This window comes from Cololabis saira, chromosome 3 (assembly GCF_033807715.1).
Source record: "Cololabis saira isolate AMF1-May2022 chromosome 3, fColSai1.1, whole genome shotgun sequence".
NCBI classification, from domain to species: Eukaryota; Metazoa; Chordata; class Actinopteri; order Beloniformes; family Belonidae; genus Cololabis; species Cololabis saira.
In genome coordinates this window covers 41,272,786-41,291,485 of record NC_084589.1, presented here as the reverse complement: position 1 = coordinate 41,291,485, position 18,700 = coordinate 41,272,786, and the positions used below count along the sequence as shown (strand labels likewise).

General features: G+C 38.1%; 1 protein-coding gene across 1 annotated transcript; it reads right to left on the bottom strand.

The window, feature by feature from the left end:
- Window positions 1–1,832: 1,832 nt before the first annotated feature.
- herpud2 (HERPUD family member 2) lies at window positions 1,833–15,933 on the bottom strand. The gene is made up of 9 exons (XM_061718567.1): window positions 15,823–15,933; window positions 11,843–12,244; window positions 10,489–10,566; window positions 9,599–9,700; window positions 9,235–9,395; window positions 6,683–6,808; window positions 5,108–5,440; window positions 4,307–4,418; window positions 1,833–2,149 (listed from the first exon to the last, which is right to left on the bottom strand). Exons 2-9 carry the CDS (start codon window positions 11,987–11,989, stop codon window positions 1,961–1,963), a joined length of 1,248 nt encoding a protein of 415 aa, XP_061574551.1. The 5' UTR covers window positions 11,990–12,244; window positions 15,823–15,933; the 3' UTR covers window positions 1,833–1,960.
- Between the last annotated feature and the right edge of the window lie 2,767 nt (window positions 15,934–18,700).

Below are 18,700 nucleotides of genomic sequence, written 5' to 3'. Positions count from 1 at the left end.
ATCTCTCCCTCTGATAAGAGGACTCTAACCCTCGCCCCGCAGCCACGCAGAGGAGGAGGAGGAGGGAGGGGTTCTAACCTGATTGGATCGGCGGTTCAGAGGGGGCACATGCAACAAAATCAAATGGCCGTCGAGCCGCTGTCATGCATAGTTAATTGCTCCTTCTACAACCAACTACACAGAAATCTATGGTCATTTGATTAGGGGGTTTTGGAGGACTCTGAAGTGCATCGCTGTCTGAGATGCTTCCCAGCTCGGAAACCTTCCCCTGTGAGGATGACGTCTGAGCCCCGACAGCCGGCGAAAGTTTAACATCCAGAAGAAAAGAAGACAAACTTTCATTGTGGCTCTTATGAACCTTTTAATTGTAGGACCTCCATGATGCTGCTGCGGGACTCACTTTTACCTGTAAATACAGGTAAAAGCAGCAACAACTTCGCCAGTGTGAGTTTGATCCGGAGATTTTAACCTGATTTTGGTGTCACGACACGAACGCGGGTTTTAAATATTTATGTGATCTGTCCAACCTTTGCTTCACTACAAACCAGCGGTGTGTAAGAGTGTCTGTCTGCAGCCTCTACATCGAGTTACCGCCACTCGACGTGGACTTCCTGGTTTTCACTTCTTCTATTCTACCTTAATTAGGGACTACAACAAAACTTGGATATTTGATCTTCTAAAAGGACATAACCTACAAAAGAGCAAAATGATTTCCGACAGATCAAACCTGTGGCGGTCACTGGAGCTCCTTTATGGGTGTCATTTATTTGATGGTCTGGAAACCTGAATTTTATAAAAAGGATTGTTTTTAGACAAATAAAGAACACAAATCAAGTAATCACGTTTGAGACTACAAACTCACAAACCCTGAACAATATGCATACGCATCTTTCCAAGATTTGTTATCCTCTCATTGTACGGTCCAGGAAAATTAGTGTTGTTTTCTACATTAAATCAGCAATATTAAACTTGTTAAAGTTACACTTTTGCCTGGATGTTTCAACTGCAATGTATCTTTGAGATACCTTTGTACTGATGAGTATCATCTCTTTTAAATCTACAACTGAACTAGTTTTCCAAATGATTAAAAACATTAGTTTAAAGTTATAACTGCGTTTTAGATGAAAATAGAAATAAAATTATTAAAAAATGTGTATGCATAACTAACTTAAATGGAAAATAAGTGCAAACAAGGAAGTTAAATCAGCGGGTCTTGCTGAGACCGTGCAGCATTTGTTAGTAGACGCTGCCTCCTGCAGGACCAGGAGGATTTTACAGAGTAAAGCAAAACAAGGAAAGTCCAACATTCAAAGTGCAGTACGTTTTTTTGTTTGTTTTTTTTTATTCAAAAAGCATATATTCAGGAATTAAAGATGCATTTAGTTACATGTGTAAGTACATATATTCAAATACACAAAGAGGGACAACAATGTGCTTCAGTAGCTGCAATGACTGTATGCACACATGAAAATGTCTTTAAGATTTATTTTATCATAGTTTTAAAGACACTAGACTCCCTCTCATTTTAGGGAGAGTTTCCTCTTTTTTTGTCCTCTTTTTTTTTTTTGCGTCTGAGATCTGAGTCACAGTAAAAAGTTTCAAACATTTGACTTCATCTTTTCTCAGAATGGAAGACAACTCCTTCCAGCATCTCTTGCCATCTCTGTCATTCCATGAATGACGTACAAATAAAAACCTTCAACACTGTCGCATTTACTCCATTAAGCCAACGTGACATTTCTTTTCTTTTCATTTCAGTTCATTCATTTGTTTGTTCATTCCCATCCTCTCTGCAGTGCCACTCTACATTTGTTGGCAGCGAGGGGTCTCTCTCTGACTGGTTCAGCACTAATATTCAGTAAGATATTGTTGGGGTATTTAGGACAGGAAAGAAAAGGTGGGGAATCTTGTAGGGCGGTACCTGTTGGCAGCTGAAAGACATGAGAGGCACAATGTCTTCCTAGTTGGCCGGATGGGGTCGTCCCTCGGGGATGAGCGAAGTGAAGAAGGTGCTGATGAAGGACCAGGCGACGGTGAGGAAGTTTGGCTCCGGCAGAGCGGCAGCGGCGTTCTGGGCCTGGTCCTCTGGGCCTCCGCCGCCTTCTTCACCGCTGTCATCATCCTCTAGATCTTCATCCATGAGACGTTCCTGGGACATGGACAAACAGACACCAGCGTGGTTAGAGATCTAATGTTTCAGTTGTAATAATCTGCGTGTTGATGAACACCCAGTTGATCTTGTAACTACAGCTTGCAATGTTGTTTAATAATCTCATGTTGTGTAGCAATAAAACAAATGTAACCTCCTAAGACCTGCTGCAACAGTTTTTATTGTTGCTTTGGGCCCCTGACAAGAAATGTAACATTATGACATAGACAGCAAAACATGTGATGTCTACATATGTTTACACCAGGTCTTAGGAGGTTAAACTAGATACAAGGACCCAAATAATTTAAAGTGTGCACCAATAACCATCCATCCATCTGAAGAACAGGGGGGCTTTGGGGGTGTCAGTCAGACTGAACAACAACAAATCGGACCGTGCAATAACTTTGTGCAATATTAAATGACACTTATTTCCTTTTTATCCATATAATTTTATTTATGGCACTGCACTTTTTATTTTTTTAATGTTCTATTTTTAGCTTGAATTTTTATCTTTAAACGGGTGTTTTGGGGTGTTTGATTTGTATATGACAGTGCTGTGTGTGAGATGGAGATGTTAATTTCCCCGAGGGAACCTCCCAAAGGGATTAATAAAGTCGTCTGAATCCATCCATCCATCCATCCATCCATCCATCCATCCATCCATCCATCCATCCATCCATCCATCCATCCATCCATCCATCCATCCATCCCCTGTTATCAGAGTTCAGGTCATGGGGGCAGTAGCCGAAGCAAAGAGGCCCACTTGAGGCCACAGTGAAGAGCGTGTTCCACCCTTTTCCAACCACAAGCAATATTCTCAGATTGGAGGTGTTGACCTTCATCCTTGCCACCTCACACTTGGCTGCACTTCACTGGGTCCCACTAAAGGCTGAATTATGGTTGTGGTTAAATCAACGCAGAGCCTACGCCGTAGGGTACGCGGTCACACGGGAGTCTCTCCGTAGCCTACGCCGTAGCCTGACGTGCACCTCCCAAAAAATGTAACTACGTGTTGAGGCGACTCAGACCCAACGCAGACCGAGAGGGCTGTGATTGGTTCACTTGGTAGCAACGCATTTCCGGTTCCGGTTCGTGAAGCAGTAGTGAACTTTCAGTGCTCTTTTCTTCGTGTGTGTGTGATTTTTTTGGGGGGGGTTGTTTTGGTTTTTTGCCCTTATCTCTTTGATTCACTGTGACCGGAAAAACCGGAATCTACCGGAATATCAACTAGCGCTCTGGGGAGGTACTGCACCGCGGCGAAATGGAGTGACAGAGAAGTCCGAAGGTTCACGACGGCGTCACGGCAACGGCGTAGGCTCGGCGTTGGTTTAACGCAGAACCATAATTCAGCCTTAAGAGGAGAGCCCAGCGAAGACACAGGACACGCTGGAGGGACGATATCTCTTGGCTGGCCTGGATACCACCTGATAAGCTGGACCAAATGGCCAGGGAAAGGGAAGTCTGGGCTTCCCTGCATAAACTACTGTCCCTGGAAGAAGATGGATGGATGGATGGATGGATGGATGGATGGATGGATGGATGGATGGATGGATGGATGGATGGATGAAAAAAATGTTACTGGAAACAAACCTCTTTTAAAACTAAATAAGTTACAGCAAGTAAAAGCATCTGTTTTCTTCCTCTAAGAATTCACAATACCAGAACAGTATGTATAATAAGAGTTTTTTCCCTCTCTTTTATAAAATCATTTCTTTTTTTTTTCTTTGTATTCCAACAGATTTTGAAACCTATGTCTGCACAGTGCTCACTTGTCTGTTCATGTAGGTTTTCCAGGCTCTTTTCATTCTAAACATGAAGAAATTAACACAAAGAATAAGAGAAGCAGCTCTGCAGAAAAAATAATTAAAACCTGTCCTTTAATTTCTTAACAATGTTGTTGCACATGTTATTCAATCTGTTGATAATCACATTTCTAGAGGTGCAAATACGGATCTCTGGCACAACTTTATCTGTGAAAAGGGTGTGTAGAGAAAGGAAAAGTCTGAGAAGCTCCATTTAAAGTATAAAGAAAAAACTGCAGAGACCAAATACAAATGGATTCACAAATTGTCTAAACTGGTTCCCATTTGCAAAAACAGATCACTTTTAATGGCTGTTTATATTGACAAGCAGCAAAGCTGAAACACTCCAACTCACCATTTCCTGTATGTCCTGGTGTCTCTGCGCTTCCTCCTGAGGAGCGCCGGCCCGTTCTACTCCTTGGGGGTTCTGCTGGTCTGGTCTGAAGGGAAACCAACCAACCTGGTGCCTAAAAAAACAAAAAACAATTAACAGCCTTTCAACAGGGATTAAAACTTATTTTTACAAGAGAAATGCAGAAATTCTCCATCTACCAGGTGCAGATATCATGACTCTTACTTAAAAAGGTACCATGGAAGTAAAGTTTACTTTTCTGTTTTTAGAAAAAGCTAAATTATTTCAACATGCAGGACTGTCTCAGAAAATTAGAATATTGTGATAAGGTTCTTTATTTTCTGTAATGCAATTAAAAAAACAAAAATCTCATACATTCTGGATTAATTACAAATCAACTGAAATATTGCAAGCCTTTATTATTTTAATATTGCTTATTATGGCTTACAGTTTAAGATTAAAATTCCCAGAATATTCAAATTTTTTTAGATAGGATATTTGAGTTTTCTTAAGCTGTAAGCCATGATCAGCAATATTAAAATAATAAAAGGCTTGCAATATTTCAGTTGATTTGTAATGAATCCAGAATGTATGACATTTTTGTTTTTGTAAATGCATTACAGAAAATCACAATATTCTAATTTTCTGAGACAGTCCTGTATAAAAAGAAAATAAATAAATGACTGCAAAAGGCTGGTAAAACCTACTGAAAAGCCTCATTTAATGAACTTCTCTGAATCCAGGAAACAAATGTTTCAAATACAAATATACTAAAGCAGAGCGAATCCTCAAGGCGCTACTCACAAATAGATGAGTAACATGGCACCGACCACCATGACGAAGCGGCTGAAGGAGGAGTAGAAGTAGAGGATGCTGAGAAGGACGCCGGCGCGTGACACCGTGTACAGCCAGTCCAGCCAATCCCGGTTCAGCTCGTCATCGTTCAACACGGGGCCGCCCTGCGCGTTCATCTGGATGGGGTTGGCCGGCGGGTTCTCTGGCAGCGGGTTGTGGACCGGGTTGGGGCCCAGGGGAGGTTGCACAGCTTCGTTGGGTTGGGCCGGCTGATGGGGGGAGGAGGAGGGAGAGGAGGGAGGAGAAGTGCTGGGAGGCTGAGAGGAGGCTACGGCTGCTTGACTATAGAGACGGGTTAGGAAGAGGATAGATGATGAAAATGCATTAGCTCAACTGACTCTCCACACCTGGATGAAATACATTATTACTGGAAGTAGGGGTGTAACAATATATCGTGCCACGAAATTTCGCGATACAAAAACGTCACGAAACGTGTCCTGGAGGTGACAAACTGTATTGCGATATTGGGTTATTAATATGAATCTATTGTGTTGACTAGTAACGCGCATCCGACTGCGCATGCCGACCGCGACTCGACCCGTGGACCAAAATCTTACTCCGCTGTCCGCTCAGAAGAAAGTAGCACCGTTTTACGATCCCGATCACGGGACTCTTGCAGGGTTTTAAGTTCTGAACTTTTACTTACGTAAGGTTGGTGTAGAGTTAAGCCTTACTTTATTAAATTAAACCTTTTTAGTAGGATAAACACGGGGACAACTTCTGCTGAGTTCCAGTGTACTTTAATGTCCGCTCAACAGTGTAGGATTTCAGAACATCAACACAACACCTAGTGCTGTATCACTCCGCCCAATCTAAAACAGACTAATCACTACAGATAAACTGACTAGTGTCATTATAGTCCCTGATTTACATCAGAATATAAAGAATATATTTATAAAATAATGAACCCTGAATTACCAAAATAACCTTCTTAACAAAAATAAATCTGTTACACTTATAAGGTGAGCATGAATCAATCTTTATTATGATGTCAAATTGTATGTATTTATTTACTTTTATTTATTTATTTAATTTTAGTTGTTAAATTTTCTAGAAAATAAAAAAGTCAAATCATAAATGAGAGAAACTATTCAGTTTGTGGCAAAATATTTGTACTTGTATGAAACTGAAGATGCATAATGCAAACCTGACATTTACTTTTAGTTCAGTTTGTGGAAAATGGTTGGCCTGGCTTTCTCTTTAAAACTTAAACAGTTATAAAGCATTACAAACTGTAACAATAGGGCAAACGCACAGTATTGTTTTGTATTTTGTGTCTTTCAAATAAAAGTCACACGCTCCTCATTCAAGGTTGTTAAAAAAATACTGCTATAATATCATATTGTATCGTTATCGTGACCTCAATGTCGTGTATCGTACAGTATCGTGAGATTAGTGTATCGTTACACCCCTAATTGGAAGTAAATTCAGAAATATTTGACATTAAATTCCCTCGGCTGAAATCACCAGTGAGACCAGCAGCTATGAGGAGCTTCAACTATCGACAGTTTTTCTTTTACTTACTATTGCATGTAGTAGTGGCGCGCATACATCTGCTGCCACCACAGCATCTGTATGGGCATGTACATGGGGTGGGGGACCATGTTGGCCGGGAATCCGTCTTGCAAAGGGATCTGGGCTGCATCTGGCCTGTGGGAGGAGTTCCTATTTGTTAATAAGTTCATTTACACTCAGCAAAGAAAACATGAAATCTTCAGATTGTTTCCCACACTAATGTGAGAATCACAAGTGCTTTAGATGACAAGCGGTAGCAGCAAAGTACATCTCTTTTAAATCGCTGGTATGGGACCTCGAACCACCGCAGTGCACTTACAGCGCAGGGTAGAAGCATGAATCAACATATACTTGAAGAATAAATCATGAATCACCCGATGTGAATTATTATTCATTTTAGGTTGATGTCCAAAACGGTCACAGTTTGTCAGCGCTGCATATATTTTTGTATTGCCGTATTTCTTGAATGAATGTTTAAGCAGATGTCATCCCTGATGCAGTTTTGCACTTCTTTAAAAAAAATAAATAAATAATCACATTGTTTGTTTTGTTTTTTTTTACTTTAAGGATCTGATAAACAAACTTATACATGGCTCAAAACCCGAGATGTGATCTGAACTATGACGCGTGTGATTTGTTACAGCCCTGCACCCCAGCGTATGATCACTACCTCGCTGAGAATCTCTTCAACTATTCTTTTAGACAACACAAACCTGGCAAATGTGAGCTCGGAGGGGAATTTTTTTTTTTTTTTATATAAACAACAGAGTCAACAAACATCAGAGGCAGATGGAAGATAGAAACAGACCAAAACTTGGTGACACATGCTAATAGTGAAACCACATACCTAACAAAAGGAAATTTAAAAAAATTCCCAAAGACCTTCATCTTTTTACTCACAGGGTGACTTGACTTGCTTTCATTTTCCTTCCTGAGGTGCTTTTTCTGTTCAGTATCAACTACTCTGCCTATTACAGCCAGCTGAAACAAAAAGCTATAAATCCATCTTTGATGACACTGCAGCTTAGCTGCTCCAAGTCAGGTTATGGAAACGTGCAACATGAATACTTTCTATATCGCACCATTTCAAAAGAAGTTTGCTTCAAATGAACTTGATGCTGGTATGAAAACAGAGACTGTCGACCTCAAAGGACTCTACAGTCTTTACATGATTCTCCAGTTACACGTTTTGTTCTTGGGTTGCGTGAGGCTACTTATTGGTTAAAACTGAAAATACTTCTAATGAATTAAAATACCTAAATTATTTGTCTGACAAAAAGAACTAGCAAATTAAACTTCTAATTACAACTAGAAAATTTCAGGAAATTTTGATATGGGCATGCCCTACTGCCCACTCGTCCCCTCCTGCTGCTTTGGTTTGGGGCTGTAGTGGTTGTGTTTGGGGTGGTTCTATGTCAGTTTGAGGTGTTTATGGTTGTATTGCATTCATTCCTGTGCTCCCTATAGTTATTAATGGGGTGCGCTTTTTGGCATCCAGCGTCCCCACGGCAACGCTTTTGACTGAGAAAAGTAAAGCCCATCGAGGCACGATGGAGAAGCATCTAACGATGTATGCCATGCATGGGTACACGTTCTGGTTCAGGCTATGTTAACGGATAGGGTTTTTTTTCACCATGGTACAAAACCCCATCCGAATGAATGGGGCCATTTGGCACGGATTTTGACATAACATTTCCTTAAATCCCAGCTTCATGAAATTTGAATATGTTGAAGTCCACAGCGTGCCGAGTCTGGGAACCTTTGTACGATGTCTCTAGGATAATCTGTTGCCTAGCAACAAGCGTCCAAAGTCAAACGGAAATAAAGAAAAAAATGAAAGGTCAATATCGCAAAAACTGTAATAATTGGCATAATGAGCTTGTACGGTCAGTTAGTGCCAATCGGGCTTAGTGTTTGAAAGTTTGAACGATGTCTCTACGATAAAGTTCGGCCGAGCAATAAGGGTATGAATTTTTGCCTTTTTTTTTGCTTTTTGGCATCTAGCGTTGCCACGGTAACACTTTTGACTGAGAAAAGTAATGCCCATCGAGGCACGATGGAGACGCATCCAACGATGTATGCCATGCATGGGTGCACGTTGCGGTTTGGGCCGTATTAACGGACGAAAAAAGAGTGCGGAATAAGAATAATAAGAAGGGAAACCTTTTCTGTATACCATTATATCGCCTTCATTTTCATGTTTTTCCTCATTTTTTCGGGTGTGTTTTATTTTTTGGAGATTTTTTTTTTCCACATCAGAGCGGGGTCATGCTGTACAACCGCTGGTGTGACGTGGGACTTTTGCGACTTTAGCTTGTTAGCAAAATGCTAGCAACAATAACCTTTGGGCCATTCTGGACGATTGCAATATGGTCATGCCATTACTTGGCATGCTCATAATTATTCCCTTAGCATGTTAATTAGGTAGTTGTATTCTCAAACAAATTTGAAAGAGGTGGTAAGAAAATACAAGTCTATGCTAATTTAAATTCTGGTTTTCTTTGACTGATTGTGATACTTTTACCTTCAGGCACAGAACAGATTTATAGATACTTGCTTACCACTGAGGGACACCAGAGACACTCTGAGGATTGTAAGGAGGGAACCCTCCGCGATACCTCAACCCATCATAACCTCCTGGTGCAGAAGAGGAAGTAGAGGCTGGCTGGCTGTCCTGATTTGGTGCGGTGGAAGGGGAGGGGGAGCCAGCACTGTCTGAACTCTGTGCAAAGATGTGAACACCAACTTCAGTCATTAAACACAAATACAGAATGAGAGCAGCAGGAAGCAGTCACAAAAATATCCTTTCACATCAGATAGACTCCTTTACTTCCAACAATTTGAACAGTTTGTACGGAAAGACAGTCCTAGATCTGATCCTGACTGGATAAAACTCAAATAAAGGAAAGTTGGATGACTACTCACGCTGGAGTCAGAAGCAGAAGAGCCGGAAGGGCTACGAGGCATTGGAGAACTTGGAGGACTGTGAGAGGTACAGACTAGATGCATCATGTGGTATTCATCCTGCTGCAGGTTGACAAGGCCGAGGGGACGACCCAGCCATGTGGGAGGAAGAAAGAGAGGAGGAGGAAGAGAAAGAGGTGAGGGCAGCAACAGATCAGAAAGACAAAGCAAGAAATGGAGAAAGAGAGAGGATTAGTGTGGAAATGGCCAGAATTCAAACATAATGCTCCCCTTTGTTGGAAGCACACGTGAGCAGCTTTTGTTTCCCAGGAAGCCTGTTGCAGTTACCATAACAACGCACAATAACACAGACGCAACAACTCAGCAAATGAGTCTTTCAAAAAGTACAGACAGGAACGCGGTGCATGGAGTGCTGCTTGGGTATTTGCAAAAATAGTATCCCTCAGGTGCTCTTCAGTCGGGGAGATCCATAAATTGTTGTAGACAGAGAACTGAGGCACTCAAAAAGTACTTTCAAAAAGTAATTGAAGAATGTTAAACCATCTACACACAAACGCTCTCACACTAAAAACGGTTCCTGACATGGTTGGGATACATTTCTAGATAAATAACAAGGGATAAATCCAAACTGATAAGGCGGTGTGCATCAGTGCTATTATTTGGACTTAAATATAAGTCTAAAGCTAAAACTAAGGATAATTTAGTCCAGTATAATCTTGATTTATTTAGTACAACAAAATGTGATACAATAACAGCCTTTAACATTGAAATTAACATGAATTAAGGGAAGATTTACAATAATGCAGTGCTGCAAAAGACAAACCTGAGATTAATTTTCTACAAAAATATTTTTAGTTGCAGACAAAAAGTTGCCTTTATATAGCTCGTACCTTTCTCAGCACATCTCTGAGCTGCAGGTGGTCTTGGAGGAGCTTTCCTGAGTACACCAGCCGCTGGTCTTTAGACAGCTACGATACAAACAACATGTGATGAAACATGGAAATTAACAAACAGTGAACAGAACTTTTATTTATTCATTGAAAACTAAAAATAATGAAAATCATGGAAGCACATCCTTGTTTTCTTAACTACAATAGACACTGAAAACAGAAATATATCTGATTAAAATGCCACAGCTCTTTGAGACATGAGGTGGAACCAAAGCTCCAGAGGGCTTGAGGGTGAACGCGGGCCTCACAGCTAAAATTAAACTCAGACATCCACAAATGTGCTTTCAGGAAACCCTGCCAGCTATCTCACAGTGCAGAACGATCTGATCGTCACACACACACGCATTTCTCTATGGAAAGTGGTCCAATAAAAACTTCTGCGCGAGTTCTACATATCTATGTATTTCGTTTATTATTACATTGCATTTACATTTATAATAGGAAATGCCCTTTAGATGCAATTAACTGTCTGTTTAAATAGTTAAACATTGATTTGTGCACCGACAGCTGTTCAGTAACTACCAGCTCGTTCTGAACTTGTTAGCAAAAGAGCAGGCTGACATTTCTTTCCCCTAAATCAACAAACTTCTCTAAAAGGTTTAAAACCATGCGATGCTTATTCATAAAATTCAGATCATAAACTAACATGAAAAGAGCATTATTTCCTCATCATTCATTTCAGCAGAACTTATTAGCTACTACAATGTATATAAAGACACACTTGGGGTGTTTTTAAGCACTCTAAAACCTAAAACATTACAGAAAGCCTTAAAAGTATCAGCTTAAAAATTTATTTTTCAGGTTCTGAAAATATAATCATGAAAAAACAATCAGGAGATTAAATCTTTTGTTTTTAATGTTCTCGGCTAAAAATTGATGCCCACTGAAGAATAACGTACAACTGTACAAGCTATGTTTTTTTCCATGCTCAATTAACTTAAGTTTTTTTTTTCTTAAATAATCTTCACCCAGAAGCAAAACTCCATCTGGATTATCTTTTTTGTGTAGTTTTCATTTGAGCAATTGAAGATCGATATGAAAATTCAGATTAAAGAAAAATGTTTGCATTTCTTTTAATTTAATTCCATCCCAGTCAGGACTTGGTTACATTAAAAATAAGAATATTTAAAATACATATTTATGGGAATATTAAAGGGCAGAATTTAACCCACAGATTTTCTCATCGCTATTATTTTCATGCAATTTCTTTTGGGTCAGGAGAATAAAATTGGAATGTACAATTGAAGTTTACTAAATTTCACTCAGACAAAAAGAAATTCAACAAAGCATTTACCGGCTTGCTGGGGTACACTTTAGTGATGTGGCTCTTCAGCCGCTCCACGGTCCAGTTGAGAAAGCAGTTAATGGTTTGGTCTTCATACTTCTGGTTGGGGGCTTTAATGACCAGGGTTACAGGACTATCAACTGCCCCAGGGTCCATGGTTCATACTATTAGCAGGTTGGGCTCAGCAGAACCTTTAGTGTCACAACTCAGGACTCACCTGAGAAGAAACCTCCCCTAAATGTTCTCCATTTTTGGCTTAACACAACACCTTAAACGGTCCTTGTTCAGGGGGGGATGAAGAGTGACAGGCAGTGGTGTGAGGATTCTTCTACAACATCTGCTTCATCTGTAGATCTGTTATTGTTTCCAACTATATTAGTAGGAATACATCCGGTTACAAATCTTGGATATCTGGTGGAAAGAGAGAACAATATAGTAAAAATCTATTCAGTTTATTTATATAGTGCCAATGCAAAATAACATAATCTCAAGTCAACTTTACACAGAAAGCACTCAAAATTTACAAAGTTAGATGTAATCTTAGATGTAATATCTCTTGTATTATAGTTCCATCAAATTCATTTCAGCTGTGTATATTTATCTGCTCTTGATACATGCAAGTGTATAACTGTACACTTGCTATTAATTCAACTCACAATTTTATCCCATTATTTTCTCATGCAAATTTCTGACTGAGAAAATGTTCACTATTTTCAATGTAGAGTAAGTAAACAGACACATCAGAAGAATGCGTGAAACATGGATGTGAACTTGGAGAAAAAAAATACAGTTACAGCTGTATATTTGGATGCATCTACTTTTCGCAATAATGAAACAAATAACAAGCATCTGTGTTGCTTTCTGCTGTCGACTTAACCATGGCCATGTCGTATTCCTGAAATACAATGCTGTGTAAAATCATCCTGATGTCGCTCCTCACTTTGTGAGAGAGGCTGTTGCACTCCCTCTTTTTATCCCTTTATATTTAACTATTATGTAACGTTGTATGTGTTTTATTACTTTGCCCGAGTTTTTTTTCTTCTTCTTCTCTCAATGGGGGTATAATTTCCGTTAATTAACTAAAACAATATACCAAAATAAATATTTATGACTAAAATGCCATGGTCATAGTTTATAACAATAATAAATATTATTCATAACGCACTTTATATTTTGTAATCTCAAAGTGCTACAGAGCATAAAATTAAAACATTAACTTTTTTTTACATATATATTTAAAAACAGAGCATATAAAATATATATTTAGCGATAAGCTTTCTTATAAAGGTGAATTTTCAGGTCACGTTTAAACAGCTTATTGGAAAAATATCTTCAGTAAACTATAATTTATGACTGTGACAATGATTCACCTGGTACATTCACTTACCAGCACTACAATTTCCCAGCTTGGTATAAAGTATATATATATATATATATATATATATATATATATATATATCAATCAATTGTTGGCGCTAGACAAGCCTTGAGAGGTGTTTTCACCTTGCCTAAACTGATGCCTTCAAAAAAACTGTGATGTACAGGGCAATCACATACTGGAACAGACTTCCACAACATTTAGTTTTAATTTCCAATACAGTTGATTTTAAGGAAATACTTAGAAGAGCTGTAATGCAGAAAGAGGTTGTTGTAGAATGTGACTAATGTTTTTGTCTCTTAATTGTAATCTGTTAGGAGTTATGAATGTTTGATTTTCTTTATACTTTTTTGGTTTAATTTCAAATTAGTGTGCTGAGTGAGGCTATCATTACTATATTGATATATGTTTTATTTTTGTTTACCTTCGTATGTATTTTATATCCGTTATATTTTAATTTATCATTCTTTGTCATGTAGGATAATAGTTCTGGTTTTCTTTTTCCTTTGGTAGATGTGTGAATGTATATATTATATTTGTTCTTTAATTTGTTTTTTTGTGTATTTTTTTTTTTTTTTTTTTATAAATTGCATTGTAATTTTTACCGTAATTGACCCCAGGAAGAATAGAACACTGCTGAAGCAGTGACTAATGGGGATCTACAATAAATAAATAAATACATTGTTAAAGTAGTAAAGGGAAGATAGCACTGTAATGACATAAGGGTCAATGAGGAATAAGGATTTTCAACAGGTCAATTTTATAATAATAAAAAAAGAACATCTATTGTAGTAGTTCAAACATTGAGAATGTTGTGTACACATACATTCATATAAACATTTAAAATTAAGTGATTTCAGAGTTTTTTGTCAAGATGAATTGGCACTAGCCTTAAAAAAAAAAGTAATGTGGTGCAACCATGATTCATATTAAAATAAATTAATTTCCTTAACATCTTGACATCTTTTTTTTTTACAAGTTTTCAGTATTATACAAAATTTGTTGTTTTTTTAATTGTCGTGCCACATGATATTTCATAAAATGGACATCAGTCAAACTTTGTTTGTATATTATGATGGAAATATAAATACAAATGTGCTACAATCTTACACACTACAAGACACTTTGTAAATCATGCCAGATAGGGCAGAAGATTGATTTAAAAACATTTAGAGTGATTTCAAAAAAAGTTTTCAAAACAAGAGTCATGGTCGGACGGTCGCACCACATGACATTTTGACGCTTAAAACAACAAAATCCCAAATAACTAGTATTTTTTGTAAAATTCAAGTGAGTCCATATTAGGAATGGGCGATATTTTACTGTTCACGATATATCGTCAAAAAAATTCCTCACGGTAAGAATTTGTCATCTCGCGGTAAAAACGATAAATTCCCGTTGATGACGTTTTTGTGTAAAGCTGATTTATGGTTCTGCGTTAAATCGACGCACAACGTACGGGAAGGAAGGAAGGAAGGAAGGAAGGAAGGAAGGAAGGAAGGAAGGAAGGAAGGAAGGAAGGAAGGAAGGAAGGAAGAAAGGAAGGATATGAGCCTCAAAGAAAGAAAGAAAGAAATGAGCCAGATAGAAAGAAAGAAATGAGCCAGAAAGAAATGAGCCAGAAAGAAAAAGAAATAAAGAAAGAAATGAGCCAGAAAGAAAGAAAGAAATGAGCCAGAAAGAAAAAGAAATAAAGAAGGAAATGAGCCAGAAAGAAAAAGAAAGAAAGAAAGAAAGAAAGAAAGAAAGAAAGAAAGAAAGAAAGAAAGAAAGAAAGAAAGAAAGAAAGAAAAATTCCCATTGATACGTGTTTGTGTAACAAACATGGCGGATCTGAGTTATTACAGTTTTGCGGTACAGGTGGGCAGATTTAATTGGTTTTTATCAATTCAATTTAATTGGTGTAGTTTAGTAGCATTTAGTATTCTTTTAGAGCAGTGTTTTGGGGGCTCCAAAGACTGAATGTGTTGATAGATTTATAGCTACAAAGGTGAAGTTGAATTGGTATTTTTTTTATCGTCATTTTTATCGTTATCGGGATAAATGCCAGAAATTATCGTGATACATTTTTTAGTCCATACCGCCCATCTCTAGTCCATATGTGGGACAGGTAGTTCATATATAGCCTATGGTATTTTTTTTATCCATTTAAACCTCTTTTGAATTGAAAAAAAATCAGTTTTTCAGAAAGTATAGGCGTCACGTCATTGACCCATATTATATAAATACTTTTATGTTTATTAATTAAGCACAAAAACAGATTCCCCTGTCCAAGAGTGACGTCACAGCACCTGTGACGTCACATCGCCTTTACTGTAAACAGTCACCTCACAGGTTGATAACCCTCTGGTTCAAATGACAGCATTTACAAGTGAAAACAACACACAAATCGACAGAACTTTTATTTTCCTGGCAGGTTACAGTCTTTGGGACAAATGTTGTTATCATTTAGCAACGGGTAGACAGTTAGCTCCGTGGCTAACGTTAGCTCCCCTGTGTTCCTGAGACACAAACAGTTGGGCTGGCGAGCCGTCACCGCAGTGACAGCGCGTTTAACCATCCAACTGTGACACTAAGCGTATGCTGATGCAGTGAAAGGTGTGTTTTGTACCTGTTTGCCCCTCTGGCGGCCTCTGTCCTCTCGTCCCTTTTCGGCTCTTCTGCCTTGTTTTAATGTCAGCAGCGACGGCGGAAATCACGTGACCAGCGGGTTCCCCACCGCTGGTCACGTGATCTGAAATAAGAAACACACAAGTTACCAAACAGAACCAATTTAGCTATAGACACCAATTATACGTTTATATATATATATATATATATATATATATATATATATATATATATATATATATATATATATATATATATATATATATATATATATATATATATATTTATATATATATATATTTATATATATATTTATATACATAATATAATAATAATATTCACTGTACATTTTCATGAAGAACATTGAGTCCACATCCAAATCAGTTTTCTGTCAAAAAAGTAAAACTTAGAATAGAATAGAATAGACTTTATTGTCGTTGTGCTCAAGCCACAATGAGATTGGTTGATGTTCCCACCAAAGTGCAAAGTAAGCAAAAAAATAAAATAAAATAAATATGAAAAGCACTGTATTAAAACATAAAAGCAATACAAACAATACAAAACAAACTCCCACATCATTCAAAAAGATACACCTGTTATGTTATGTTATGTATTATTTAACAGTCTGATGGCCCAGGGATAGTAGCTGTTCTTGAGTCTGTTTGTCCGCTGCCTCAGGACTCTGTACCTCCTGCCGGAGGGCAGCAGGTCAAAAAGACTGTGCCCGGGATGAGATGGGTCCTTCAAGATCCTTCTAGCCCTTTTCAGCCCCTGAGAGTCTGCAATGTCATTTAGGGAGGGCAGGGGGCGGCCGACGATCTTCTGGGCCGCTTTTATGATCCCCTGCAGAGCTGTCTTGTCCTTACTATTGATTTTCTTTTTTTTATGTGATATTAAACATTATTCCCAAACGAGACATTTTTAAACAAAGCTTTATAATGTGTGTTACTAAGATTTGTTTCATCAGCAGAAGATTTCTGAAATAAAAAACTTTTTTGTCCCTTTTCATCGATACGCTCCAGACCATAATATTATACCTCCATGTAGGTGGGGTTTTATACTATAATCTCATTAGTGGATAAAATTATTTATTGTTTAGGTAGTGTTGTTCTTAGGGGATCCCTTCTAAGTATGAGAACATTCTGTTTCTGTTTTGTCTGCTACTTAAGACCAGGGCATGACTTACTCTTACTAAAAGATATATTTTTGATACTCTAAACTGTGGTGACATGCAGGGCAGCTGACAGTCTTGCCGGGCCCGGGACAAAATAATCTAAGATGGGCCCCCCTGCTCCCGGATCTCTCCTTCTCCCTCTTCCTCTCCTCTCCCTCTGCTCTTCAGGTTTTTATACAAGCCAATGGACGTTAACATTAGAGCTAGCCAGTTAGGTTAAGTTACAAGGTCGGTAAACGTTGGCTGCACTGTTTCTTACCTTGCTCTATGCTGACTTTATTAATTCCAGCTTCACCGTCACCACCTTTTTAAAATATTTGTGTAGAGAATCTATGAGACCTCTATTTTCTTCTTCTCTTCTTCTCTTTTCTCTTCTTTTCTGAGCACCGGACTTGTGCTGACCAGACATTTTGACCATTCTAATGGTTGAATTAAATGATAACATCAAATTTTGATCAGCGGCCAAACCATTTTTGTGTTGGGGGTTCTGGACCACAAGGACAATTAGGAAGAAAACAAATAACAAGCTTTTATGTAACTCAAATACTACATATTTTTTCCACAAATAGGCATATTTTGAAACATTTTGAAAAATGATTCCATAATTTAATGAGAATTAAAAAAAAATAAATAAATAAATAAATTCTCTTCATTTCGGGCCCCGTATCGGCGGCCGTGCTCCGGACCATAATATTATGCCTCCATGTAGGTGGGGTTTTATACTATAATCTCATTAGTGGATAAAATGATTTATTGTTTAGGTAGTGTTGTTCTTAGAAAGGGATCCCTTCTAAGTATGAGAACATTCTGTAGCCATCTCTTACTTGTGCCTGTTTTGTCTGCTACTTAAGACCAGGGCATGACTTACTCTTACTAAAAGATATATTTTTGATACTCTAAACTGTGGTGACATGAGTTGTACTTTTATGATGTACTGGTTTTTAAATGTTGCTGAGGACCTTTTCATTTCTCTGACTCTATATTCTGCAATGTCATGTAGACAAACTCTCAAAAATAACTTATTAATGTACCAACATAACAGATGGTGATGACTGCTTCATCGATACAATGAAAGCTACACTAGTGATGTAATGAAAGTTTCTCACAGATAGATATTTTGAAAGTCCACTTTTGACCTTGAGATTTATAGAAAATGTGGGCACAAGTGGGATATATATTTATTTTTTGAGTTTGTGTGTAATACACACCTGAAATGTTGTCCTCTTTGTAGCTTCTGTGTTGTACTACTACTTCTACAAGAGGACCTCAGAGTATCTGGGTGACCCTCGCCTCTATGAGGATTCACCGTGGCTGCAAGAAGTTTTCGCTCGCGCCAGACAGTGATCTTGCTACAACAGATTACACAATGCATCGAAGACAAAAGATTGCACGGTAAAAAGAGCTTTATTAAGTATTGTCAAATGAAAATCTTATTCTAAACAGGCTATTTAACTCACTTTATATTCAAGGTGATGAGAGGTTTTTTAAAGGGATTTTGAAATTAAAAGACATTTCCGTTTGGGCAGATTCATTTTTCAAATAAATATAAAAAAAAAAAAAAAATCAAAAAACAATTGAGGTGTGAAATGCTTTTCTTGCAACATGTGCGTGTACCTTGACAGGCCAGAAATACCTCACATAACATTTCCTCTCAGAGAAGGAAGGATTGTGCCAAAATATGTGAGGGTGTTTCAGAATAAAATCA

Bases quoted from the DNA above. Each gene is read 5' to 3' on its own strand.
- herpud2 (XM_061718567.1), bottom strand. From the start codon at position 11,989: ATGGACCCTGGGGCAGTTGATAGTCCTGTAACCCTGGTCATTAAAGCC. The intron at 5,441-6,682 runs GTAAGTAAAAGA...CCGTCTCTATAG, and splicing joins CGCCACTACTACATGCAATA to TCAAGCAGCCGTAGCCTCCT. The intron at 2,150-4,306 runs GTGAGTTGGAGT...TCCATGTCCCAG, and splicing joins ACCAGGACATACAGGAAATG to GAACGTCTCATGGATGAAGA.